This window comes from Sus scrofa, chromosome 3, assembly GCF_054392235.1.
Source record: "Sus scrofa isolate SSC_HxYL_T2T_F1_AM1 chromosome 3, Sscrofa_HxYL_maternal_Yorkshire_Landrace_v2.0, whole genome shotgun sequence".
Lineage (NCBI taxonomy): Eukaryota > Metazoa > Chordata > Mammalia > Artiodactyla > Suidae > Sus > Sus scrofa.
Genome location: NC_139385.1, coordinates 25,526,544 through 25,554,297, shown reverse-complemented (window position 1 = coordinate 25,554,297; position 27,754 = coordinate 25,526,544). Strand labels below are relative to the sequence as shown.

Sequence of the window (27,754 nt, the reverse complement as noted above, 5' to 3'; positions counted from 1 at the left end):
TCTGTGGGCGGAGAGACAGCTCCTGCAGCTCAGAAGGGAAAACGCGGCCATGAGACAAAGGCTGGCCCACCTCCACTTCGAGCTCCAGCCTTGCCCCAGCAGGGCTGTGGCGCCTGCTGTTCCACACAGGGCCCACAGGTGCCCGCAAGTCCCCGGGCAACCCCTCGCTCCTCAGCTTCCCCAGGAAGCGGGACGCTCGCACCGGGAGGGCTCGGCCTTCCCCAGTCCCACCCAGGTTGGATGCCTTGGTCAGACAGACAGCTGGGTCGAAACACCCACCGCCACGCCGAGACCTACACCTGTGACATCGCCCTAGACAGGGACAGTGGATCTCTCCCTTTCCAGTCCACCTGCTCTCTTGAGCTGATGCTCTCCCTCCTCCCAGTTACGTCTGCTGGCACCAGCGTGCCTCATCGGTATTGGCTCCGATAGGGCCCATATCATTTCGGAACCTTCTCAGGAATACCTGCATCTCGGGGTCCTGGGCCCCCACATTGAACGTGGATAAGGATTGTATTTTGATTTCAATAAATGGTCCCCTTTTCACGAAACCATTGTGGCCGTCTCACATTCATCCTTTCAACTCACAAAGCCTCGTTGACTAGGAGAGGAAGTGTGAGAAATTGGGGAAAGGAACTTCATCTTTCCCCTCATGCATCCTCACTGTGGTATGGTTTAGTTGTTGTTGTGTTTTTTTTTTTTTTTTTGATTGTTTGTTTTGGTTCCACAGATGCCAAAGAAGGCCAAATGAAGCCGCCAAACCCAAAACCGACCGATGCCTTCCCCTCCCTTTCTCCTGGCACCACGGAGGCCTTCCCCCATCTGGCTCTGACCATCCGGGGGCTTCTGTGGAGAACTCCAAGCCTGGCTTCTTCCCTCCTCGGGGCACCTGCACTGGCCGTTCTGGCTGCTGGCCTCTCCCCATGGCTGGGGCCCTATCGTCCAGCCTCAGCTCAAAGGCCACCTCCTCCAGGACGCCTTCTCTGGCCACCATGCTGAAAGGGGTGGCCCTCCCTCACCCCCGGAGAACCTCCCTCTCACACAGGGCCTTCGGTGCACGGCTGCTGGCCAACATCACCCCCGCTGCTCTTTGCTGACGGCTTGAGTGCCTGCTGCGACAGGTCACCTCCAACTGGATGGCAGCCTGCAGCTCGGTGGGGCTGGGACCTTGTCAGGGGGCTGGGGGACCCCTTAGCCCAGCATGCAGCACAGAGGGTAGGTGGGAAACAGGCAGGGCCCAAATGGGTGGAGGAAGGCGGTTTGGAGAAGTGCTTGGACCCAGGGACTTCCGTCTCGACCCCAGGGCCTAGATGAGAGCACCAGGGCACACTGTGCTCCAGGTGGACCCAACACAACCAGGCCCACCTCAACAGGCCCTCCCCAAGTGCAGACCAGAAAGGACAGCAGGGCTCTCCAGGCTGTGGTCCCCTGTGTCTTCTCAGGGGGTCCCAATCCTTCCCTCACCCCCACCACAGCCTGAATCCACCTTCCTCTCACAGCTCCGACCTCTGAGAAGAAAGCTCATGAACGGGATTAGAGTGGAATCCTTGGAGGGAAATGGAGAAGGCTCACGGTGACTCCTCCATGAGACGATGTGCCTTTGTCTGGTGAGATGAAGTTAGGCTGTGTCAGATGGGAGCTTGTCCGTGTGTGTGTGTGTGGGGGTGGGTGGGTGGGTGGGTGTGTGTGTTTGTATGAGTGTGTGTGTGGATAGATGTGTTACATCACGGAGGTGGTGTATGGATACACGTATGCCTGTACCTACACTGAAAAGGCAATAAATACAATACATCATATGTATGTTAGGATGCCATATATATTCCTTTTCCCCAGGAGAAGTTCAGTGTCCTTTCCAAGCAAACCACTCTGCAGTCGACAAGCAGGAGCCTGACGGGACGCGGCACTTTTTTCTTTTCCGGCTGTACCTGCGGCATGCGGACGTTTGGGGGCCAGAGGGAGTGTCCGAGCCGTATGTGCAGCCTAGGCCAGAGGTATCAAGAGCAATGCTGGACGCTGGACCCCCTGCTCTGGTCCAGGGATAGAACCAGCAATGCCACAGACACACGCCAGATCGCGAACCCGCTCTGCCACAGCAGGAACACCTCATGACCTGTTTGCAGAGCAAGCATATTTGGCCCCCCAAGGAAGGGCTCCATGACGTTCTGGCTGGGATGGCTCCTCAAAGGAGAGTTAAGAAGGCACGGGAGCCAACACCCCAGCTTGTGCCCCAGTCACTACCAGGGATGCACCAGAGGCTCCAGGTCCTGTGGTCAGGTGCGGAAATGCACACAGACCCACCTAACTCTCACAGCAGCCGTCTGTGTGTTACAATGGTTCCCGTTGGTCGCATGGGGAAACTGAGCCTGGGGTCGTGACCCTGTCCTGGGATCACGTCACTGGTGGGCAGCAAGGCCAGAAGGAGATGACAGAAAGCCTGTCTCTGGACCCCATGCTCCAAACCAAGTCTCTCAAAGTGGGGTACCTGAGAAGCAGGATCATCCCCCCCCGCCACCGCCTCGCAACTTGGGGTTGTCTGGGTTTGGGCCGACCCATGTCATCCGGAAGATCCCAGGCCAGAGGTCTTCCAAACCTGTGCCACAGGAGTCCCCGCTGTGGCTCAGCAGAAGGGAATCTGACTCGTAACCATGAGGGCATGGGGTCAATCCTTGGCATCGCTCAGTAGGCTGAGGAGCCAGCATTGCCGTGACCTGCGATTTGGGTCACGGACACGGCTCGGGTCTGGCCTTGCTGTCCCTGTGGGGTCTGCTGGCGGACGCAGCTCTGATTCCACCCACAGGCTGGGAACTTCCAGGTGCCGTGGGTGTGGCCCTAAGAGGATTCAAAATAATCCAAAAAATCTGCACCACCCTAGCTAGGAAGGAACCAGAGCCACGGCACTGACAACACCAGATCCTGAACCTGCTGAGCCGCCAGCCAACGGCGGGGTATCTGTTCCAAACGCCAAGGTTTTCGGTCCTATACCAGATCCACAAACTCAGAAACCCTGGAGGCGGGTTCCAGCCCTCCGGGGCTGAGAAGGCCCTCTGCGGCATTCTGACTGGTGCTCACCTTTGGCAAGCATCACTGGAGTCCTTCCGAAGAGACACGGGTTTCTGAAGGGAACACACCGTACAGCTTCAGAGCCACGGACATGCTCAGATAGGAACCCAGCTCAACACAGCTCACGCAGGGCCAGCCACCATCTCCCCCGCAGGGCACTCCAGCGTGGCCTGAGGGGTCAGGGCGAGAAGCAAGGGGGACAACGTGGGGACACGAGGAAGCCGCCCCTCCCCCCAAATCACCCTCCACCTCGAGGAAGACTGCAGCTCGTTTCAAGACAGTCGGGTCCAGGACGACGTTGCTGGCCAAAAGCCAACCGCTTTCCTCTCCACATGGATTTCTCTTTCTTTGGCCAGCCACGCCTGTGGCCTGGGCCACAGCCACACCAAGCCACACCAAGCCACACCTGCGACCTCCGTCACACCTTGAGGCAATGCCGGATGCGCCACCTACTGAGCCAGGCCAGGCATTGAGCCTGCGTCCTCAGAGACCATGTCAGCTCCTTAACCCCCTGAGCCACCAGGGCATCTCCACCCCTTTCCGCGGCCTCCCTCGCTCTCGTTCCTGCTAGGGACTGCAGTGAGGGAAGAGTCATTCGGTGGGTGTGTCCCAAGGGGAAGACACGTCTAGGACAGCATGTTCTCATGCACCACCCTGGGAGGCGGAGCGTGTCATTGTCCCCATTGTGCAGACGGGGACACTGAGGCGCAGCAAGGTGAACAGGCCTGGTGTCATACAGCGAGCAAGCAGGTGGTGGAGCTTGGATGGGAACCCAGACCGGACAGGTGGAAAAGTCTGGATCATGCCCTTGCAACACAAGGCCTGTGGAGCTGAGGGGTACCCCCAGCCACAGCCCTTCGTCCCCCGGGAGTCCTCTGACCAAGGCCGCGTGGAGTCCAAGCTCCCTCGGCGTACACACACACACATCAGCATGCCAGCGGTGAGCCAGGGGGCCTAAAACCCAAGGATGCCTCAGGCTCTGGACTTCGTCATTCATTTTGCTATGGAACAGTCCTTGTCTTTACAGCTCATCAAGCCAAAACCAAAAAGCCGGTTGGAAGACTCGGCTACCATTGGTGGGAAAGGAAACCAAAGAATACATTTATACCTCTGCCTATCCTTCCGTAAACTTCCTACATATGGAGTTCCTTAAAGATGCTGAAAAGCTATCTCTACCTAGGAAGATGCCAGGAAAAATGGGGCCAGGGCAACTCAGTTCTGGCAGGCCGGGCTTTTTCTTTCAAACTCCATTTTGGGACCTTTGACCTTTGTGGATCCATTGCCCGTGAAAAGAAAAAGGACAAGAAAGTCTAATCCCTGGCTACTCGCTCATGCGGTGTCTTCTGAAAAAGCAACCCGTTTAAATGGTACAACCAGCCTCTCCACCAGTCTTTTGGACAACAGGCACCAGGGAGTTCCTTTTTTTTTTTTTTTTAATGGGAAACCATTGGCATGCCCACTGTCGCCAATTTCGTAGGAAAACATGTCCACACCTAACGTCTCTCTTCCTTTCCCTCGCCCCTGCGACACCTCGGTGCTAAGGCTTATTATGCACGAGTCCATTCAGCTCTCTGTCCACCTCTTTCGCCATCCACACAGAGGGCACAGAGCACCCGTGCAGATTGACCCTTCGCCTTTCCGGGAGCAACGGTGCTCTCTGGTCCTGGTGGAGGATCTTCCCATTCTTGGGAGCAGTAGTTCGTTGCACGAACCACAACTTTTTCAAGAACCAATGGGGAGTGGGTCTTTCTCTTCTCTCTATCATGCCCAATAAAGGCCACACTGTAGATCCCCGTGTCCACGGTGATAGCATGGCAATGGATATCATTCTTTGGATAAAATTCCCTCACTAACTTATGCCCTGGGCAAAGATGCAGAGATTCCGGACCTTGCTGCCTCAACACCAACAGGAGGCCTGGTGTATCTTTACAAAAAAAGAAAAAGCTGTGATCTTGACTTTTGAGGGCCTCACCCGTGGCATGGGGTGGCCTAGTTCCTAGGCTAGGGGTCAATTCGGAGCTACACCTGCCGGCCTACGCCACGGCCACAGCCACGCAGGGTGCGAGACGCATCTGCAACCTCATCCAGAGCTCAAGGGTCCTTAACCCACTGAGCAAGGCCAGGGATCAGACCCGCTTCCTCATGGGCAGGACTTGGGTGCACTACTGCTGAGCCACAAGGGGAACTCCGTTTGGAGCACCTCCCCTTGGGCACTGTTGGAAGTTGGACTATACGAATGGATGAGTTTCAGGAAAAACGAATGCACCCTCCAGGTGGACAACGTCTGAGGTCGTCGCCTGTCTTGCCACCAGCCTGATCATTTTCCAGGTGGGAAACCTGACAGCCAGCAGAGCCAGGGCACCGCCTGACCTTCGAGGTTGGCTCGTGGCCACATCCAGCTCCAGGCGGCCATCCGCCCTTGGCTCGCCCCAAAGGCACTGCTCAGGTGACATCACTGAGCAGGGGGCGGAGCCATCCGAGAGCAGGGCTTTCTAGAACCTGGCGGGCCTCCCCCTCCCCCAGCCCCAACGGCCATCTGCCCTGGTTGCCAGGCACCCGCGTGTTGGGGTGGCAGAGTTCCGTGGGGTCAGTTGTGGCCCACGGGCAGAGGCAGAGCGGTGGTGCCTGTGGGGCCGCAGAGGGCCTGCTCCCTGCCACCACAATGTTTGGGCTGCCGGCCCTGGAGCTCCTGGGGGACACTCTCCTGGTGCTGTCGGACACCTTGAGAGGAGTTCTGGGTCTCCTGGGGCTTCCCTGGGAGACCCCACTCTGGGCCGCTCTGCTGGTCTGGGTCGTCCAGAGCGGCCGTCCTTTCAGAAGAGGAGGAGAGCCGGCCGAGAGGGGTTCTGGCTGGGCCGAAGTCTACAGAAAGGCCGGGGGGAAGAACGGACGGAGGGCCCGAGGCCTTGAAGTCCTCCAGTCACCCGCTGTGGAGGCCAGCGCTCCCACGTTGCAATGCCTGTGCTTGGCGGCACTTCCTCCCATCCCCAACACGTCACCTCCCAACAGGCAAGGCTTCCCGGGAAAAGGACCGAAGAGCCAGCCCTCTCACCTCTGCTGTCTCGGGCTCATGTGGGCTCGTCTCCAAGGACAGATCCAGTCCCTTGGAGCCACCTCAGAAGCGTACCAAGCCCAAGGGACCCAGGCCCAAAACGCCTTGCAGACAGCCCAGGAGAAGGTCCACCACCTCCGCGAGAAACTCATGGTTGGGCTGCAGGAAAACGCTCATCTTCGGCAATGCCTGGAAAGGCTCTGCCGGGAAACGGAGGGATGGAAGCAGAGAACGCGGGTCCTGAGGGGACAGAAAGATGTGCTGGCACGTTTACACACACGGAGCCGGTGGGTCCTGGAGGAGAAAGGGAGCCAGCTGCCATCTCTGGCTGAAAGCACCCTGAAGACCATCCATTGGCCTGAGCCCTGGGAGGCAGAGGGACCCCGAGTTGCGGACCATGACCACCCCCCGGCCCGGCGGCCGCAAGCCCATCGGAAGCGTCTCATGGACCCTGGGCACGGCGAAGGGTCCCTGCAATGGCACGAAGAGCACGTCGAGGCCATCTCCAGAAAACGGCCTGAAGACCATCCACTCAATGGAGAGCTGGCGGGACAAGTACAAAGGCTCCAAGCCGAGTGCGCGTCCTTGCAGGCGGACAACACGCAGCTGGAAAGGGAGATTCAGGAGCTTCGGCTCCAACTCAGGATGCTGCCTCAATTACATGAAGAGCACCTCAAGCTGCTCCTCAGAAGATCCATTGAGGAGGAGGCTCGCGGCCTCGCCTTCCAGAAGAAATGCCCCCAGGTGTTCAGGCGCCTGGGCTCTCTGTGTCAGCAGGGCAGAGTCTACAAGAAGCGAGCGGAAGACGTGGGCAGAGAGGTGGCCAGGACCGCTGTCTCTTACCAGAACGGGATCCTCTTCCATGAGACAAGAGCCCACGAAACAGGGATGGCAGCTCTGTGGGCGGAGAGACAGCTCCTGCAGCTCAGAAGGGAAAACGCGGCCATGAGACAAAGGCTGGCCCACCTCCACTTCGAGCTCCAGCCTTGCCCCAGCAGGGCTGTGGCGCCTGCTGTTCCACACAGGGCCCACAGGTGCCCGCAAGTCCCCGGGCAACCCCTCGCTCCTCAGCTTCCCCAGGAAGCGGGACGCTCGCACCGGGAGGGCTCGGCCTTCCCCAGTCCCACCCAGGTTGGATGCCTTGGTCAGACAGACAGCTGGGTCGAAACACCCACCGCCACGCCGAGACCTACACCTGTGACATCGCCCTAGACAGGGACAGTGGATCTCTCCCTTTCCAGTCCACCTGCTCTCTTGAGCTGATGCTCTCCCTCCTCCCAGTTACGTCTGCTGGCACCAGCGTGCCTCATTGGTATTGGCTCCGATAGGGCCCATATCATTTCGGAACCTTCTCAGGAATACCTGCATCTCGGGGTCCTGGGCCCTCACATTGAACGTGGATAAGGATTGTATTTTGATTTCAATAAATGGTCCCCTTTTCACGAAACCATTGTGGCCGTCTCACATTCATCCTTTCAACTCACAAAGCTTCCTTGACTAGGAGAGGAAGTGTGAGAAATTGGGGAAAGGAACTTCATCTTTCCCCTCATGCATCCTCACTGTGGTATGGTTTAGTTGTTGTTGTGTTTTTTTTTTTTTTTTTTTTGATTGTTTGTTTTGGTTCCACAGATGCCAAAGAAGGCCAAATGAAGCCGCCAAACCCAAAACCGACCGATGCCTTCCCCTCCCTTTCTCCTGGCACCACGGAGGCCTTCCCCCATCTGGCTCTGACCATCCGGGGGCTTCTGTGGAGAACTCCAAGCCTGGCTTCTTCCCTCCTCGGGGCACCTGCACTGGCCGTTCTGGCTGCTGGCCTCTCCCCATGGCTGGGGCCCTATCGTCCAGCCTCAGCTCAAAGGCCACCTCCTCCAGGACGCCTTCTCTGGCCACCATGCTGAAAGGGGTGGCCCTCCCTCACCCCCGGAGAACCTCCCTCTCACACAGGGCCTTCGGTGCACGGCTGCTGGCCAACATCACCCCCGCTGCTCTTTGCTGACGGCTTGAGTGCCTGCTGCGACAGGTCACCTCCAACTGGATGGCAGCCTGCAGCTCGGTGGGGCTGGGACCTTGTCAGGGGGCTGGGGGACCCCTTAGCCCAGCATGCAGCACAGAGGGTAGGTGGGAAACAGGCAGGGCCCAAATGGGTGGAGGAAGGCGGTTTGGAGAAGTGCTTGGACCCAGGGACTTCCGTCTCGACCCCAGGGCCTAGATGAGAGCACCAGGGCACACTGTGCTCCAGGTGGACCCAACACAACCAGGCCCACCTCAACAGGCCCTCCCCAAGTGCAGACCAGAAAGGACAGCAGGGCTCTCCAGGCTGTGGTCCCCTGTGTCTTCTCAGGGGGTCCCAATCCTTCCCTCACCCCCACCACAGCCTGAATCCACCTTCCTCTCACAGCTCCGACCTCTGAGAAGAAAGCTCATGAACGGGATTAGAGTGGAATCCTTGGAGGGAAATGGAGAAGGCTCACGGTGACTCCTCCATGAGACGATGTGCCTTTGTCTGGTGAGATGAAGTTAGGCTGTGTCAGATGGGAGCTTGTCCGTGTGTGTGTGTGTGTGTGTGTGCGTGGGTGGGTGGGTGGGTGGGTGTGTGTGTTTGTATGAGTGTGTGTGTGGATAGATGTGTTACATCACAGAGGTGGTGTATGGATACACGTATGCCTGTACCTACACTGAAAAGGCAATAAATACAATACATCATATGTATGTTAGGATGCCATATATATTCCTTTTCCCCAGGAGAAGTTCAGTGTCCTTTCCAAGCAAACCACTCTGCAGTCGACAAGCAGGAGCCTGACGGGACGCGGCACTTTTTTCTTTTCCGGCTGTACCTGCGGCATGCGGACGTTTGGGGGCCAGAGGGAGTGTCCGAGCCGTATGTGCAGCCTAGGCCAGAGGTATCAAGAGCAATGCTGGACGCTGGACCCCCTGCTCTGGTCCAGGGATAGAACCAGCAATGCCACAGACACACGCCAGATCGCGAACCCGCTCTGCCACAGCAGGAACACCTCATGACCTGTTTGCAGAGCAAGCATATTTGGCCCCCCAAGGAAGGGCTCCATGACGTTCTGGCTGGGATGGCTCCTCAAAGGAGAGTCAAGAAGGCACGGGAGCCAACACCCCAGCTTGTGCCCCAGTCACTACCAGGGATGCACCAGAGGCTCCAGGTCCTGTGGTCAGGTGCGGAAATGCACACAGACCCACCTAACTCTCACAGCAGCCGTCTGTGTGTTACAATGGTTCCCGTTGGTCGCATGGGGAACCTGAGCCTGGGGTCGTGACCCTGTCCTGGGATCACGTCACTGGTGGGCAGCAAGGCCAGAAGGAGATGACAGAAAGCCTGTCTCTGGACCCCATGCTCCAAACCAAGTCTCTCAAAGTGGGGTACCTGAGAAGCAGGATCATCCCCCCCCGCCACCGCCTCGCAACTTGGGGTTGTCTGGGTTTGGGCCGACCCAGGTCATCCGGAAGATCCCAGGCCAGAGGTCTTCCAAACCTGTGCCACAGGAGTCCCCGCTGTGGCTCAGCAGAAGGGAATCTGACTCGTAACCATGAGGGCATGGGGTCAATCCTTGGCATCGCTCAGTAGGCTGAGGAGCCAGCATTGCCGTGACCTGCGATTTGGGTCACGGACACGGCTCGGGTCTGGCCTTGCTGTCCCTGTGGGGTCTGCTGGCGGACGCAGCTCTGATTCCACCCACAGGCTGGGAACTTCCAGGTGCCGTGGGTGTGGCCCTAAGAGGATTCAAAATAATCCAAAAACTCTGCACCACCCTAGCTAGGAACCAGAGCCACGGCACTGACAACACCAGATCCTGAACCTGCTGAGCCGCCAGCCAACGGCGGGGTATCTGTTCCAAACGCAAGGTTTTCGGTCCTATACCAGATCCACAAACTCAGAAACCCTGGAGGCGGGTTCCAGCCCTCCGGGGCTGAGAAGGCCCTCTGCGGCATTCTGACTGGTGCTCACCTTTGGCAAGCATCACTGGAGTCCTTCCGAAGAGACACGGGTTTCTGAAGGGAACACACCGTACAGCTTCAGAGCCACGGACATGCTCAGATAGGAACCCAGCTCAACACAGCTCACGCAGGGCCAGCCACCATCTCCCCCGCAGGGCACTCCAGCGTGGCCTGAGGGGTCAGGGCGAGAAGCAAGGGGGACAACGTGGGGACACGAGGAAGCCGCCCCTCCCCCCAAATCACCCTCCACCTCGAGGAAGACTGCAGCTCGTTTCAAGACAGTCGGGTCCAGGACGACGTTGCTGGCCAAAAGCCAACCGCTTTCCTCTCCACATGGATTTCTCTTTCTTTGGCCAGCCACGCCTGTGGCCTGGGCCACAGCCACACCAAGCCACACCAAGCCACACCTGCGACCTCCGTCACACCTTGAGGCAATGCCGGATGCGCCACCTACTGAGCCAGGCCAGGCATTGAGCCTGCGTCCTCAGAGACCATGTCAGCTCCTTAACCCCCTGAGCCACCAGGGCATCTCCACCCCTTTCCGCGGCCTCCCTCGCTCTCGTTCCTGCTAGGGACTGCAGTGAGGGAAGAGTCATTCGGTGGGTGTGTCCCAAGGGGAAGACACGTCTAGGACAGCATGTTCTCATGCACCACCCTGGGAGGCGGAGCGTGTCATTGTCCCCATTGTGCAGATGGGGACACTGAGGCGCAGCAAGGTGAACAGGCCTGGTGTCATACAGCGAGCAAGCAGGTGGTGGAGCTTGGATGGGAACCCAGACCGGACAGGTGGAAAAGTCTGGATCATGCCCTTGCAACACAAGGCCTGTGGAGCTGAGGGGTACCCCCAGCCACAGCCCTTCGTCCCCCGGGAGTCCTCTGACCAAGGCCGCGTGGAGTCCAAGCTCCCTCGGCGTACACACACACACATCAGCATGCCAGCGGTGAGCCAGGGGGCCTAAAACCCAAGGATGCCTCAGGCTCTGGACTTCGTCATTCATTTTGCTATGGAACAGTCCTTGTCTTTACAGCTCATCAAGCCAAAACCAAAAAGCCGGTTGGAAGACTCGGCTACCATTGGTGGGAAAGGAAACCAAAGAATACATTTATACCTCTGCCTATCCTTCCGTAAACTTCCTACATATGGAGTTCCTTAAAGATGCTGAAAAGCTATCTCTACCTAGGAAGATGCCAGGAAAAATGGGGCCAGGGCAACTCAGTTCTGGCAGGCCGGGCTTTTTCTTTCAAACTCCATTTTGGGACCTTTGACCTTTGTGGATCCATTGCCCGTGAAAAGAAAAAGGACAAGAAAGTCTAATCCCTGGCTACTCGCTCATGCGGTGTCTTCTGAAAAAGCAACCCGTTTAAATGGTACAACCAGCCTCTCCACCAGTCTTTTGGACAACAGGCACCAGGGAGTTCCTTTTTTTTTTTTTTAATGGGAAACCATTGGCATGCCCACTGTCACCAATTTCGTAGGAAAACATGTCCACACCTAACGTCTCTCTTCCTTTCCCTCGCCCCTGCGACACCTCGGTGCTAAGGCTTATTATGCACGAGTCCATTCAGCTCTCTGTCCACCTCTTTCGCCATCCACACAGAGGGCACAGAGCACCCGTGCAGATTGACCCTTCGCCTTTCCGGGAGCAACGGTGCTCTCTGGTCCTGGTGGAGGATCTTCCCATTCTTGGGAGCAGTAGTTCGTTGCACGAACCACAACTTTTTCAAGAACCAATGGGGAGTGGGTCTTTCTCTTCTCTCTATCATGCCCAATAAAGGCCACACTGTAGATCCCCGTGTCCACGGTGATAGCATGGCAATGGATATCATTCTTTGGATAAAATTCCCTCACTAACTTATGCCCTGGGCAAAGATGCAGAGATTCCGGACCTTGCTGCCTCAACACCAACAGGAGGCCTGGTGTATCTTTACAAAAAAAGAAAAAGCTGTGATCTTGACTTTTGAGGGCCTCACCCGTGGCATGGGGTGGCCTAGTTCCTAGGCTAGGGGTCAATTCGGAGCTACACCTGCTGGCCTACGCCACGGCCTACGCCACGCAGGGTGCGAGACGCATCTGCAACCTCATCCGGAGCTCAAGGGTCCTTAACCCACTGAGCAAGGCCAGGGATCAGACCCGCTTCCTCATGGGCAGGACTTGGGTGCACTACTGCTGAGCCACAAGGGGAACTCCGTTTGGAGCACCTCCCCTTGGGCACTGTTGGAAGTTGGACTATACGAATGGATGAGTTTCAGGAAAAACGAATGCACCCTCCAGGTGGACAACGTCTGAGGTCGTCGCCTGTCTTGCCACCAGCCTGATCATTTTCCAGGTGGGAAACCTGACAGCCAGCAGAGCCAGGGCACCGCCTGACCTTCGAGGTTGGCTCGTGGCCACATCCCGCTCCAGGCGGCCATCCGCCCTTGGCTCGCCCCAAAGGCACTGCTCAGGTGACATCACTGAGCAGGGGGCGGAGCCATCCGAGAGCAGGGCTTTCTAGAACCTGGCGGGCCTCCCCCTCCCCCAGCCCCAACGGCCATCTGCCCTGGTTGCCAGGCACCCGCGTGTTGGGGCGGCAGAGTTCCGTGGGGTCAGTTGTGGCCCACGGGCAGAGGCAGAGCGGTGGTGCCTGTGGGGCCGCAGAGGGCCTGTTCCCTGCCACCACAATGTTTGGGCTGCCGGCCCTGGAGCTCCTGGGGGACACTCTCCTGGTGCTGTCGGACACCTTGAGAGGAGTTCTGGGTCTCCTGGGGCTTCCCTGGGAGACCCCACTCTGGGCCGCTCTGCTGGTCTGGGTCGTCCAGAGCGGCCGTCCTTTCAGAAGAGGAGGAGAGCCGGCCGAGAGGGGTTCTGGCTGGGCCGAAGTCTACAGAAAGGCCGGGGGGAAGAACGGACGGAGGGCCCGAGGCCTTGAAGTCCTCCAGTCACCCGCTGTGGAGGCCAGCGCTCCCACGTTGCAATGCCTGTGCTTGGCGGCACTTCCTCCCATCCCCAACACGTCACCTCCCAACAGGCAAGGCTTCCTGGGAAAAGGACGCAAGAGCCAGCCCTCTCACCTCTGCTGTCTCGGGCTCATGTGGGCTCGTCTCCAAGGACAGATCCAGTCCCTTGGAGCCACCTCAGAAGCGTACCAAGCCCAAGGGACCCAGGCCCAAAACGCCTTGCAGACAGCCCAGGAGAAGGTCCACCACCTCCGCGAGAAACTCATGGTTGGGCTGCAGGAAAACGCTCATCTTCGGCAATGCCTGGAAAGGCTCTGCCGGGAAACGGAGGGATGGAAGCAGAGAACGCGGGTCCTGAGGGGACAGAAAGATGTGCTGGCACGTTTACACACACGGAGCCGGTGGGTCCTGGAGGAGAAAGGGAGCCAGCTGCCATCTCTGGCTGAAAGCACCCTGAAGACCATCCATTGGCCTGAGCCCTGGGAGGCAGAGGGACCCCGAGTTGCGGACCATGACCACCCCCCGGCCCGGCGGCCGCAAGCCCATCGGAAGCGTCTCATGGACCCTGGGCACGGCGAAGGGTCCCTGCAATGGCACGAAGAGCACGTCGAGGCCATCTCCAGAAAACGGCCTGAAGACCATCCACTCAATGGAGAGCTGGCGGGACAAGTACAAAGGCTCCAAGCCGAGTGCGCGTCCTTGCAGGCGGACAACACGCAGCTGGAAAGGGAGCTTCAGGAGCTTCGGCTCCAACTCAGGATGCTGCCTCAATTACATGAAGAGCACCTCAAGCTGCTCCTCAGAAGATCCATTGAGGAGGAGGCTCGCGGCCTCGCCTTCCAGAAGAAATGCCCCCAGGTGTTCAGGCGCCTGGGCTCTCTGTGTCAGCAGGGCAGAGTCTACAAGAAGCGAGCGGAAGACGTGGGCAGAGAGGTGGCCAGGACCGCTGTCTCTTACCAGAACGGGATCCTCTTCCATGAGACAAGAGCCCACGAAACAGGGATGGCAGCTCTGTGGGCGGAGAGACAGCTCCTGCAGCTCAGAAGGGAAAACGCGGCCATGAGACAAAGGCTGGCCCACCTCCACTTCGAGCTCCAGCCTTGCCCCAGCAGGGCTGTGGCGCCTGCTGTTCCACACAGGGCCCACAGGTGCCCGCAAGTCCCCGGGCAACCCCTCGCTCCTCAGCTTCCCCAGGAAGCGGGACGCTCGCACCGGGAGGGCTCGGCCTTCCCCAGTCCCACCCAGGTTGGATGCCTTGGTCAGACAGACAGCTGGGTCGAAACACCCACCGCCACGCCGAGACCTACACCTGTGACATCGCCCTAGACAGGGACAGTGGATCTCTCCCTTTCCAGTCCACCTGCTCTCTTGAGCTGATGCTCTCCCTCCTCCCAGTTACGTCTGCTGGCACCAGCGTGCCTCATCGGTATTGGCTCCGATAGGGCCCATATCATTTCGGAACCTTCTCAGGAATACCTGCATCTCGGGGTCCTGGGCCCCCACATTGAACGTGGATAAGGATTGTATTTTGATTTCAATAAAAGGTCCCCTTTTCACGAAACCATTGTGGCCGTCTCACATTCATCCTTTCAACTCACAAAGCTTCCTTGACTAGGAGAGGAAGTGTGAGAAATTGGGGAAAGGAACTTCATCTTTCCCCTCATGCATCCTCACTGTGGTATGGTTTAGTTGTTGTTGTGTTTTTTTTTTTTTTTTTGATTGTTTGTTTTGGTTCCACAGATGCCAAAGAAGGCCAAATGAAGCCGCCAAACCCAAAACCGACCGATGCCTTCCCCTCCCTTTCTCCTGGCACCACGGAGGCCTTCCCCCATCTGGCTCTGACCATCCGGGGGCTTCTGTGGAGAACTCCAAGCCTGGCTTCTTCCCTCCTCGGGGCACCTGCACTGGCCGTTCTGGCTGCTGGCCTCTCCCCATGGCTGGGGCCCTATCGTCCAGCCTCAGCTCAAAGGCCACCTCCTCCAGGACGCCTTCTCTGGCCACCATGCTGAAAGGGGTGGCCCTCCCTCACCCCCGGAGAACCTCCCTCTCACACAGGGCCTTCGGTGCACGGCTGCTGGCCAGCATCACCCCCGCTGCTCTTTGCTGACGGCTTGAGTGCCTGCTGCGACAGGTCACCTCCAACTGGATGGCAGCCTGCAGCTCGGTGGGGCTGGGACCTTGTCAGGGGGCTGGGGGACCCCTTAGCCCAGCATGCAGCACAGAGGGTAGGTGGGAAACAGGCAGGGCCCAAATGGGTGGAGGAAGGCGGTTTGGAGAAGTGCTTGGACCCAGGGACTTCCGTCTCGACCCCAGGGCCTAGATGAGAGCACCAGGGCACACTGTGCTCCAGGTGGACCCAACACAACCAGGCCCACCTCAACAGGCCCTCCCCAAGTGCAGACCAGAAAGGACAGCAGGGCTCTCCAGGCTGTGGTCCCCTGTGTCTTCTCAGGGGGTCCCAATCCTTCCCTCACCCCCACCACAGCCTGAATCCACCTTCCTCTCACAGCTCCGACCTCTGAGAAGAAAGCTCATGAACGGGATTAGAGTGGAATCCTTGGAGGGAAATGGAGAAGGCTCACGGTGACTCCTCCATGAGACGATGTGCCTTTGTCTGGTGAGATGAAGTTAGGCTGTGTCAGATGGGAGCTTGTCCGTGTGTGTGTATGGGGGGTGTGTGTGTGTGTGTGTGTGGGTGGGTGGGTGGGTGGGTGGGTGTGTGTGTTTGTATGAGTGTGTGTGTGGATAGATGTGTTACATCACGGAGGTGGTGTATGGATACACGTATGCCTGTACCTACACTGAAAAGGCAATAAATACAATACATCATATGTATGTTAGGATGCCATATATATTCCTTTTCCCCAGGAGAAGTTCAGTGTCCTTTCCAAGCAAACCACTCTGCAGTCGACAAGCAGGAGCCTGACGGGACGCGGCACTTTTTTCTTTTCCGGCTGTACCTGCGGCATGCGGACGTTTGGGGGCCAGAGGGAGTGTCCTAGCCGTATGTGCAGCCTAGGCCAGAGGTATCAAGAGCAATGCTGGACGCTGGACCCCCTGCTCTGGTCCAGGGATAGAACCAGCAATGCCACAGACACACGCCAGATCGCGAACCCGCTCTGCCACAGCAGGAACACCTCATGACCTGTTTGCAGAGCAAGCATATTTGGCCCCCCAAGGAAGGGCTCCATGACGTTCTGGCTGGGATGGCTCCTCAAAGGAGAGTTAAGAAGGCACGGGAGCCAACACCCCAGCTTGTGCCCCAGTCACTACCAGGGATGCACCAGAGGCTCCAGGTCCTGTGGTCAGGTGCGGAAATGCACACAGACCCACCTAACTCTCACAGCAGCCGTCTGTGTGTTACAATGGTTCCCGTTGGTCGCATGGGGAACCTGAGCCTGGGGTCGTGACCCTGTCCTGGGATCACGTCACTGGTGGGCAGCAAGGCCAGAAGGAGATGACAGAAAGCCTGTCTCTGGACCCCATGCTCCAAACCAAGTCTCTCAAAGTGGGGTACCTGAGAAGCAGGATCATCCCCCCCCGCCACCGCCTCGCAACTTGGGGTTGTCTGGGTTTGGGCCGACCCAGGTCATCCGGAAGATCCCAGGCCAGAGGTCTTCCAAACCTGTGCCACAGGAGTCCCCGCTGTGGCTCAGCAGAAGGGAATCTGACTCGTAACCATGAGGGCATGGGGTCAATCCTTGGCATCGCTCAGTAGGCTGAGGAGCCAGCATTGCCGTGACCTGCGATTTGGGTCACGGACACGGCTCGGGTCTGGCCTTGCTGTCCCTGTGGGGTCTGCTGGCGGACGCAGCTCTGATTCCACCCACAGGCTGGGAACTTCCAGGTGCCGTGGGTGTGGCCCTAAGAGGATTCAAAATAATCCAAAAAATCTGCACCACCCTAGCTAGGAAGGAACCAGAGCCACGGCACTGACAACACCAGATCCTGAACCTGCTGAGCCGCCAGCCAACGGCGGGGTATCTGTTCCAAACGCCAAGGTTTTCGGTCCTATACCAGATCCACAAACTCAGAAACCCTGGAGGCGGGTTCCAGCCCTCCGGGGCTGAGAAGGCCCTCTGCGGCATTCTGACTGGTGCTCACCTTTGGCAAGCATCACTGGAGTCCTTCCGAAGAGACACGGGTTTCTGAAGGGAACACACCGTACAGCTTCAGAGCCACGGACATGCTCAGATAGGAACCCAGCTCAACACAGCTCACGCAGGGCCAGCCACCATCTCCCCCGCAGGGCACTCCAGCGTGGCCTGAGGGGTCAGGGCGAGAAGCAAGGGGGACAACGTGGGGACACGAGGAAGCCGCCCCTCCCCCCAAATCACCCTCCACCTCGAGGAAGACTGCAGCTCGTTTCAAGACAGTCGGGTCCAGGACGACGTTGCTGGCCAAAAGCCAACCGCTTTCCTCTCCACATGGATTTCTCTTTCTTTGGCCAGCCACGCCTGTGGCCTGGGCCACAGCCACACCAAGCCACACCAAGCCACACCTGCGACCTCCGTCACACCTTGAGGCAATGCCGGATGCGCCACCTACTGAGCCAGGCCAGGCATTGAGCCTGCGTCCTCAGAGACCATGTCAGCTCCTTAACCCCCTGAGCCACCAGGGCATCTCCACCCCTTTCCGCGGCCTCCCTCGCTCTCGTTCCTGCTAGGGACTGCAGTGAGGGAAGAGTCATTCGGTGGGTGTGTCCCAAGGGGAAGACACGTCTAGGACAGCATGTTCTCATGCACCACCCTGGGAGGCGGAGCGTGTCATTGTCCCCATTGTGCAGACGGGGACACTGAGGCGCAGCAAGGTGAACAGGCCTGGTGTCATACAGCGAGCAAGCAGGTGGTGGAGCTTGGATGGGAACCCAGACCGGACAGGTGGAAAAGTCTGGATCATGCCCTTGCAACACAAGGCCTGTGCAGCTGAGGGGTACCCCCAGCCACAGCCCTTCGTCCCCTGGGAGTCCTCTGACCAAGGCCGCGTGGAGTCCAAGCTCCCTCGGCGTACACACACACACATCAGCATGCCAGCGGTGAGCCAGGGGGCCTAAAACCCAAGGATGCCTCAGGCTCTGGACTTCGTCATTCATTTTGCTATGGAACAGTCCTTGTCTTTACAGCTCATCAAGCCAAAACCAAAAAGCCGGTTGGAAGACTCGGCTACCATTGGTGGGAAAGGAAACCAAAGAATACATTTATACCTCTGCCTATCCTTCCGTAAACTTCCTACATATGGAGTTCCTTAAAGATGCTGAAAAGCTATCTCTACCTAGGAAGATGCCAGGAAAAATGGGGCCAGGGCAACTCAGTTCTGGCAGGCCGGGCTTTTTCTTTCAAACTCCATTTTGGGACCTTTGACCTTTGTGGATCCATTGCCCGTGAAAAGAAAAAGGACAAGAAAGTCTAATCCCTGGCTACTCGCTCATGCGGTGTCTTCTGAAAAAGCAACCCGTTTAAATGGTACAACCAGCCTCTCCACCAGTCTTTTGGACAACAGGCACCAGGGAGTTCCTTTTGTTTTTTTTTTTTAATGGGAAACCATTGGCATGCCCACTGTCGCCAATTTCGTAGGAAAACATGTCCACACCTAACGTCTCTCTTCCTTTCCCTCGCCCCTGCGACACCTCGGTGCTAAGGCTTATTATGCACGAGTCCATTCAGCTCTCTGTCCACCTCTTTCGCCATCCACACAGAGGGCACAGAGCACCCGTGCAGATTGACCCTTCGCCTTTCCGGGAGCAACGGTGCTCTCTGGTCCTGGTGGAGGATCTTCCCATTCTTGGGAGCATTAGTTCGTTGCACGAACCACAACTTTTTCAAGAACCAATGGGGAGTGGGTCTTTCTCTTCTCTCTATCATGCCCAATAAAGGCCACACTGTAGATCCCCGTGTCCACGGTGATAGCATGGCAATGGATATCATTCTTTGGATAAAATTCCCTCACTAACTTATGCCCTGGGCAAAGATGCAGAGATTCCGGACCTTGCTGCCTCAACACCAACAGGAGGCCTGGTGTATCTTTACAAAAAAAGAAAAAGCTGTGATCTTGACTTTTGAGGGCCTCACCCGTGGCATGGGGAGTTCCTAGGCTAGGGGTCAATTCGGAGCTACACCTGCCGGCCTACGCCACGGCCACAGCCACGCAGGGTGCGAGACGCATCTGCAACCTCATCCGGAGCTCAAGGGTCCTTAACCCACTGAGCAAGGCCAGGGATCAGACCCGCTTCCTCATGGGCAGGACTTGGGTGCACTACTGCTGAGCCACAAGGGGAACTCCGTTTGGAGCACCTCCCCTTGGGCACTGTTGGAAGTTGGACTATACGAATGGATGAGTTTCAGGAAAAACGAATGCACCCTCCAGGTGGACAACGTCTGAGGTCGTCGCCTGTCTTGCCACCAGCCTGATCATTTTCCAGGTGGGAAACCTGACAGCCAGCAGAGCCAGGGCACCGCCTGACCTTCGAGGTTGGCTCGTGGCCACATCCCGCTCCAGGCGGCCATCCGCCCTTGGCTCGCCCCAAAGGCACTGCTCAGGTGACATCACTGAGCAGGGGGCGGAGCCATCCGAGAGCAGGGCTTTCTAGAACCTGGCGGGCCTCCCCCTCCCCCAGCCCCAACGGCCATCTGCCCTGGTTGCCAGGCACCCGCGTGTTGGGGCGGCAGAGTTCCGTGGGGTCAGTTGTGGCCCACGGGCAGAGGCAGAGCGGTGGTGCCTGTGGGGCCGCAGAGGGCCTGTTCCCTGCCACCACAATGTTTGGGCTGCCGGCCCTGGAGCTCCTGGGGGACACTCTCCTGGTGCTGTCGGACACCTTGAGAGGAGTTCTGGGTCTCCTGGGGCTTCCCTGGGAGACCCCACTCTGGGCCGCTCTGCTGGTCTGGGTCGTCCAGAGCGGCCGTCCTTTCAGAAGAGGAGGAGAGCCGGCCAAGAGGGGTTCTGGCTGGGCCGAAGTCTACAGAAAGGCCGGGGGGAAGAACGGACGGAGGGCCCGAGGCCTTGAAGTCCTCCAGTCACCCGCTGTGGAGGCCAGCGCTCCCACGTTGCAATGCCTGTGCTTGGCGGCACTTCCTCCCATCCCCAACACGTCACCTCCCAACAGGCAAGGCTTCCTGGGAAAAGGACGCAAGAGCCAGCCCTCTCACCTCTGCTGTCTCGGGCTCATGTGGGCTCGTCTCCAAGGACAGATCCAGTCCCTTGGAGCCACCTCAGAAGCGTACCAAGCCCAAGGGACCCAGGCCCAAAACGCCTTGCAGACAGCCCAGGAGAAGGTCCACCACCTCCGCGAGAAACTCATGGTTGGGCTGCAGGAAAACGCTCATCTTCGGCAATGCCTGGAAAGGCTCTGCCGGGAAACGGAGGGATGGAAGCAGAGAACGCAGGTCCTGAGGGGACAGAAAGATGTGCTGGCACGTTTACACACACGGAGCCGGTGGGTCCTGGAGGAGAAAGGGAGCCAGCTGCCATCTCTGGCTGAAAGCACCCTGAAGACCATCCATTGGCCTGAGCCCTGGGAGGCAGAGGGACCCCGAGTTGCGGACCATGACCACCCCCCGGCCCGGCGGCCGCAAGCCCGTCGGAAGCGTCTCATGGACCCTGGGCACGGCGAAGGGTCCCTGCAATGGCACGAAGAGCACGTCGAGGCCATCTCCAGAAAACGGCCTGAAGACCATCCACTCAATGGAGAGCTGGCGGGACAAGTACAAAGGCTCCAAGCCGAGTGCGCGTCCTTGCAGGCGGACAACACGCAGCTGGAAAGGGAGCTTCAGGAGCTTCGGCTCCAACTCAGGATGCTGCCTCAATTACATGAAGAGCACCTCAAGCTGCTCCTCAGAAGATCCATTGAGGAGGAGGCTCGCGGCCTCGCCTTCCAGAAGAAATGCCCCCAGGTGTTCAGGCGCCTGGGCTCTCTGTGTCAGCAGGGCAGAGTCTACAAGAAGCGAGCGGAAGACGTGGGCAGAGAGGTGGCCAGGACCGCTGTCTCTTACCAGAACGGGATCCTCTTCCATGAGACAAGAGCCCACGAAACAGGGATGGCAGCTCTGTGGGCGGAGAGACAGCTCCTGCAGCTCAGAAGGGAAAACGCGGCCATGAGACAAAGGCTGGCCCACCTCCACTTCGAGCTCCAGCCTTGCCCCAGCAGGGCTGTGGCGCCTGCTGTTCCACACAGGGCCCACAGGTGCCCGCAAGTCCCCGGGCAACCCCTCGCTCCTCAGCTTCCCCAGGAAGCGGGACGCTCGCACCGGGAGGGCTCGGCCTTCCCCAGTCCCACCCAGGTTGGATGCCTTGGTCAGACAGACAGCTGGGTCGAAACACCCACCGCCACGCCGAGACCTACACCTGTGACATCGCCCTAGACAGGGACAGTGGATCTCTCCCTTTCCAGTCCACCTGCTCTCTTGAGCTGATGCTCTCCCTCCTCCCAGTTACGTCTGCTGGCACCAGCGTGCCTCATCGGTATTGGCTCCGATAGGGCCCATATCATTTCGGAACCTTCTCAGGAATACCTGCATCTCGGGGTCCTGGGCCCTCACATTGAACGTGGATAAGGATTGTGTTTTGATTTCAATAAATGGTCCCCTTTTCACGAAACCATTGTGGCCGTCTCACATTCATCCTTTCAACTCACAAAGCCTCGTTGACTAGGAGAGGAAGTGTGAGAAATTGGGGAAAGGAACTTCATCTTTCCCCTCATGCATCCTCACTGTGGTATGGTTTAGTTGTTGTTGTGTGTTTTTTTTTTTTTTTTTGATTGTTTGTTTTGGTTCCACAGATGCCAAAGAAGGCCAAATGAAGCCGCCAAACCCAAAACCGACCGATGCCTTCCCCTCCCTTTCTCCTGGCACCACGGAGGCCTTCCCCAATCTGGCTCTGACCATCCGGGGGCTTCTGTGGAGAACTCCAAGCCTGGCTTCTTCCCTCCTCGGGGCACCTGCACTGGCCGTTCTGGCTGCTGGCCTCTCCCCATGGCTGGGGCCCTATCGTCCAGCCTCAGCTCAAAGGCCACCTCCTCCAGGACGCCTTCTCTGGCCACCATGCTGAAAGGGGTGGCCCTCCCTCACCCCCGGAGAACCTCCCTCTCACACAGGGCCTTCGGTGCACGGCTGCTGGCCAGCATCACCCCCGCTGCTCTTTGCTGACGGCTTGAGTGCCTGCTGCGACAGGTCACCTCCAACTGGATGGCAGCCTGCAGCTCGGTGGGGCTGGGACCTTGTCAGGGGGCTGGGGGACCCCTTAGCCCAGCATGCAGCACAGAGGGTAGGTGGGAAACAGGCAGGGCCCAAATGGGTGGAGGAAGGCGGTTTGGAGAAGTGCTTGGACCCAGGGACTTCCGTCTCGACCCCAGGGCCTAGATGAGAGCACCAGGGCACACTGTGCTCCAGGTGGACCCAACACAACCAGGCCCACCTCAACAGGCCCTCCCCAAGTGCAGACCAGAAAGGACAGCAGGGCTCTCCAGGCTGTGGTCCCCTGTGTCTTCTCAGGGGGTCCCAATCCTTCCCTCACCCCCACCACAGCCTGAATCCACCTTCCTCTCACAGCTCCGACCTCTGAGAAGAAAGCTCATGAACGGGATTAGAGTGGAATCCTTGGAGGGAAATGGAGAAGGCTCACGGTGACTCCTCCATGAGACGATGTGCCTTTGTCTGGTGAGATGAAGTTAGGCTGTGTCAGATGGGAGCTTGTCCGTGTGTGTGTATGGGGGGTGTGTGTGTGTGTGTGTGTGGGTGGGTGGGTGTGTGTGTTTGTATGAGTGTGTGTGTGGATAGATGTGTTACATCACGGAGGTGGTGTATGGATACACGTATGCCTGTACCTACACTGAAAAGGCAATAAATACAATACATCATATGTATGTTAGGATGCCATATATATTCCTTTTCCCCAGGAGAAGTTCAGTGTCCTTTCCAAGCAAACCACTCTGCAGTCCACAAGCAGGAGACTGACGGGACATGGCACTTTTTTCTTTTTCGGCTGTACCTGTGGCATGCGGACGTTTGGGGGCCAGAGGGAGTGTCCGAGCCGTATGTGCAGCCTAGGCCAGAGGTATCAAGAGCAATGCTGGACGCTGGACCCCCTGCTCTGGTCCAGGGATAGAACCAGCAATGCCACAGACACACGCCAGATCGCGAACCCGCTCTGCCACAGCAGGAACACCTCATGACCTGTTTGCAGAGCAAGCATATTTGGCCCCCCAAGGAAGGGCTCCATGACGTTCTGGCTGGGATCGCTCCTCAAAGGAGAGTCAAGAAGGCATGGGAGTCAACACCCCAGCTTGTGTTCCAGTCACTACCAGGGATGCACCAGAGGCTCCAGGTCCTGTGGTCAGGTGCGGATATGCACACAAACCCACCCAACTCTCACAGAAGCCCTCTGTGTGTCACAATGGTTCCCGCTGGTCGCATGGGGATACAGATTCTTGGTAACCTGGTCCTGTCCAGGATTCATATAACCGGTGGGCAGCAAGGCCAGAATGAGATGACAGAAAGCCCGTTTGTTGACTCCATGCTCCAAACCATTTCTGTTAAATTGGGGTGCCCAAGAAGCAGGATCAACCCCCCCGCCTTACAACTTGAGGTTATCTTCTTTGCTCCGACCCGTGTCACCTAGAAGGACTCAGTATAGAGAGGTCTTCCAAGTCTGTGCCACATGAGTCCCCACTGTGTCTCAGCAGAAGGGAATCTGACTAGTAACCATGAGGGCATGGGGTCAATCCTTGGCACTGCTCAGCAGGCTGAGGAGCCAGCATTGCTGTGACCTTCGATTTGAGTCTTGAACATGTCACAGATCCGGCGTTGCTGTCCCTGCAGTGTCTGCCCACAGTTGCAGCTCTGATTCCCTCCACAGCCTGGGCCCTTTTAAGTTCCATGGGTGTGGCCCTAAGAGAGTGATAAAAAGTCCAAAATTTTACACCACACTAGGAACAAGAGCCATGGCAGTGACAATACCAGATCCTGATTCTGCTGAGCCATCAGAGAACTGCTTTCCATCTATTCAGAGCAATGTTTTTGGTCCTATTCCAGATTCACAAAATTAGATATCCTTGGGCCTGTATCCTGATCCTCAGCACCAAAACCATGTCGACAGTTAATCCTTGGAAATGGCCCCTAGCATTGGTGCTCACCCAACCTCATTATTTGCCACTCACATTAGGACTCTTGCCCTCTGATCATCTACCAGGTTTCATTCAAGGAAAGTGTCAGAAGGGCAAGGCTGAAGCACCAATGACAGTGAAGTCTATCACCTTACAGTATCATCAATTTCTCCACATAACCATCCAACAAATGGATTCAACAAGGTTCACACTACTCTACTGTAAAAGCCAACCAAGGAACCAACACACTTGATCAATGATTCTAGCCCAACAGCTTTTACTATCTTCCTTGTTTCACTGAGGTATCTGGGGACTAAACCAGAAACCATCAATAATTCATTCAGTCAGAGTAAGTATGTTACTGATCACACTTGCCAAACAGCGACCATAATTGAAAGATGAAAAAAAAAAACAAGGATTCCTTCCCTCAGGATGCTGACCACTGAATAAAATGCACACACACACACACACATTCATACATACACACACACACACACACATACACACACGCATGCACCATACACTTCAAGATAGGACTAAACACCTGAGACAGCTACAAAGATGCTTCTACCAGAGATCATGATAAAAAAAGCAGTTGCTTATAAAGGGCACAACAGATTTTTTCTCCTGTATCGGGCCTGCTGATCCCAAAGAGCGTGGATTCATTTTTTTCACACTCTATATCCCCCAGAACCTCTCACTGACCATTTTCCTTCTATGGACCTCAGGCTTTCTGGAATAATTGCTGAAAGGTGACCAAATGATGCCTCCCAGTCACCTTTATGGACCTCTCTTTTCTCTGCACACAGCTAAGATGTTGGCCACCCCACTGTTTCTTAAAATGCCATTCCCTACCCTCTCTCCCTCTTTCAGATGACCTGACACAAGCACTACCCCATCCCAACCTAGACCAAAATGCACCCCACTGGAAAACCTTAGGAAAGCTAACCCAAATATCACCAAAAACATATGAAAATGCACTGATTCCATACCTACATAAATATAGACAGACACACAGAAACACATAAGTAGACGCAATGTTGGAAAATAGCAAGCAAGTGCCAAAAGCCACAGACTTTTCCAAATGTGCCATCTAGGAATGAACTTCCTAAATGACCAACGTCCAAACACATAGCCAGCGAGGAAGTGAGCCAAACAACCAAGCACCAGGCACCAGGCACCAAGCACCAACCTCAGAGGTCCAGACCTTCCCAAATTCGAGCCCATGCTGGGAATGCTTCTCATTGACTCTTTGGGGACACCCGCTTCCCAGAGAAATGACAGCCTGACCTGGATATGGGCTCCTGAGGAAAGTGGAGACAACCTACTTCATGAACTGACATGCAGAGAGACAAGCAGACTATGAACTGACAACGACGAGACCAGGACACCAGCATCCAGGGAAGAAGAGGATCTGTGGAGGATTTCTGCTCAGGCACATCTGAAAAGGAGGCTTTGGGCACTCATGGGGCCCAGCCTGCCCATCCGCCAGACAGCCCTGGGATCCCAGAGGACCTGAAGGTTGCCTCTGGCCAGGTTCAGTCTAGCCCAGGCTGCTGGGGTGCCCTGGGCCACTCTGAAGTGGGGTCAACTGCCGAGCAGGCACCACCCCATCCAAGATCAGCAGCCAGGGTGTCTCCTCTGAGCCCAGGGACTCCAGGAAACCAAAATGGACAAAAATATCTTGACACTGGTCCAACCAAAACATCTATAGCCCCATGGGGAAAAGGGAACAAACAGAAAAGGGCACAAGAAAGGCCAAGAGGCTAACTAACCTCCACAAAGGGACCTCACCTGACCTGGGACCAGGCAGGAGGCACCCAGTGGGGCTCCTGAGGATAGGAGGCCAAAATTCAGGCCCACTGGGGACGTGACAGCACTGCCAGCTGCCCAACTGCCACCCTGGGGGGTCCAAGAGAGATCCCTGCCAGCCAGAGGAGGGACCCAGGGCTAGAGGAGGCAACAGGAAGGCAGAGGAGACAGAAGGAGAGAAGGGAGTGGGCCCAAGCCCAACAGGGCAACACCCACAGGAGGAGAAGCCTGCCACACAAAGCAACCTAGGGAGGGGCCTGCTTACCTTGGTGACCCGCACAGGTTGACAATGCCTTGCTGCCAACTGGGGCCTGGGGAAGATAGGTGAGGGATGGTCAGCATCCTGGACCCCCAGCCAGGGCCCTGCCCAGGGTCCAACGCCAGATGGGAGAGTGTGGCTCGAACCCTCTCTGGCTCACACCTCTAGCTCTGGCTCCTGGGCGGGCAGACAGCAAGTGAGCCTTGTGACATGCCACACTTCTGGGTTCACTCAGCAGGAGACATGCACCTGCAAGCAGCACAGCCAGGAAGCAAAGGGGCTGGTCTAACAGCACAAAAGGAAAGCTCACAGGGGGTGGAACCAGGGCTCAGGACTCCTGCTGCCTTGGGCCTGTCTCCTGAACCTCAGCCCCAAAACCACTTGGATAGCTAATCCCTGGAAATGGTCCCTAGCATTGGTGCTCAACTAACCTCAACATCTGCAACACATATTCGGACTCTTGCCCTCTGATCATCTACCAGGTTTCATTTAAGGAAAGCCTAGGAAGGGGAAGGCTGAATCACCAACGACAGTGCAGTCAGTCACCTTACAGTACCATCAAGTGCTCCACATATCCATCAAACAAATGGAGTCTACATGGGTCACTCTACTCCATGGTCAAAGCCAACCAAGGAGCCAATGCACTTGATCAATGGTTCTAGCCCTACAGCAAAAGTTGTTTTTCTGTTTCGTTTGTGACCTTGGGGCCTAAATTGGCAACCATCAGTCAGTCGGTCATTCACCATAAGTGTTGTCTTATAGATCGCTTGTGCCAAACACAGTCCACAAGTCAAAGATGAATGAAACCATGTTTCTGTCCCTCAGGAAGCTGACCACTGTCTACCACAAATAACAAAACCAAGAAATAAAATCATACATTCATGATACTGCTCAAGATGGGACTAAACCCTTGAGACAGCTACCTACAAAGATACTGCTCCCATCATTCAGAAAAAAAGGAGTTGCTTACAGAAGGCACAACACATTTTTCACATCTAACAGAACTGCTGATCCAAGGAGCATGGGTTCCTTTTTTTCATACTTGCTCTCCCCCAGGATGTCCCACTCACCGTTTTCCTTCCATAGACCTCAGACTCTAATGAATTCTTCCTGGAATGTGACTGATGGATCCCTCTGCATCCCCTTGATGGGCCTCTCTTTCCTCTGTACACAGCTTAGATATGGATGCCCCATTGTTTCAAGTGCGATCATCTCTCACCTTTCGTCTTTCCAATGACCTGACACAACCACTAGCACCATCCCAACCAAGACCGCAATGCACCCCATTGGAAAACCTTAGGAAAGCTAACACAAATTCCACCAAACATATATGAAAACCCACTGATTTCATACATACATACCTACATACATACATTCAGACATAAATAAATAGAATCAGTGCTTTAAAATATCCAGCAAGTTCCAAAAGCAACAGACTTTTCACAAAGTACCATCTACACAAAAACTTATTAAATGCTCCAATGTGCAAACACTTAGCAGGCAAAGGAGCAAGCCAGACAACTAACCAACCACCAACCATCAAACTCCAGTTTCCACACTCTCCCAATTTAGAACACTG

At 56.6% G+C, this 27,754-nt stretch overlaps 1 protein-coding gene and 1 long non-coding RNA gene across 6 annotated transcripts in view; one reads left to right on the top strand and one right to left on the bottom strand.

Moving 5' to 3' along the window:
* The first annotated feature begins 696 nt into the window (after positions 1–696).
* On the top strand, positions 697–7,559 carry LOC146404480 (melanoma inhibitory activity protein 2-like). Its single transcript, XM_085017272.1, has one exon. It carries the CDS (start codon positions 5,723–5,725, stop codon positions 7,322–7,324), a length of 1,602 nt encoding a protein of 533 aa, XP_084873398.1. The 5' UTR covers positions 697–5,722; the 3' UTR covers positions 7,325–7,559.
* A 3,936-nt stretch (positions 7,560–11,495) lies between these two features.
* The window catches only part of LOC110258474 (uncharacterized), a 93,249-nt gene continuing 76,990 nt past the window's right edge, over positions 11,496–27,754 (bottom strand). For 2 of the 5 annotated variants that reach the window (XR_014840477.1, XR_014840476.1), the window contains exon 7: positions 22,864–23,889. This is a non-coding gene — a long non-coding RNA (uncharacterized LOC110258474). Of the gene's footprint in view, positions 14,084–18,525; positions 21,073–22,863; positions 23,890–27,754 lie in introns of those variants that run through there. The other 3 variants (XR_014840479.1, XR_014840478.1, XR_014840475.1) reach the window with 3 other exon arrangements.

Excerpts from the sequence above, each read along its gene's own strand:
- LOC146404480 (XM_085017272.1), top strand. The coding sequence starts at position 5,723 with ATGTTTGGGCTGCCGGCCCTGGAGCTCCTGGGGGACACTCTCCTGGTG.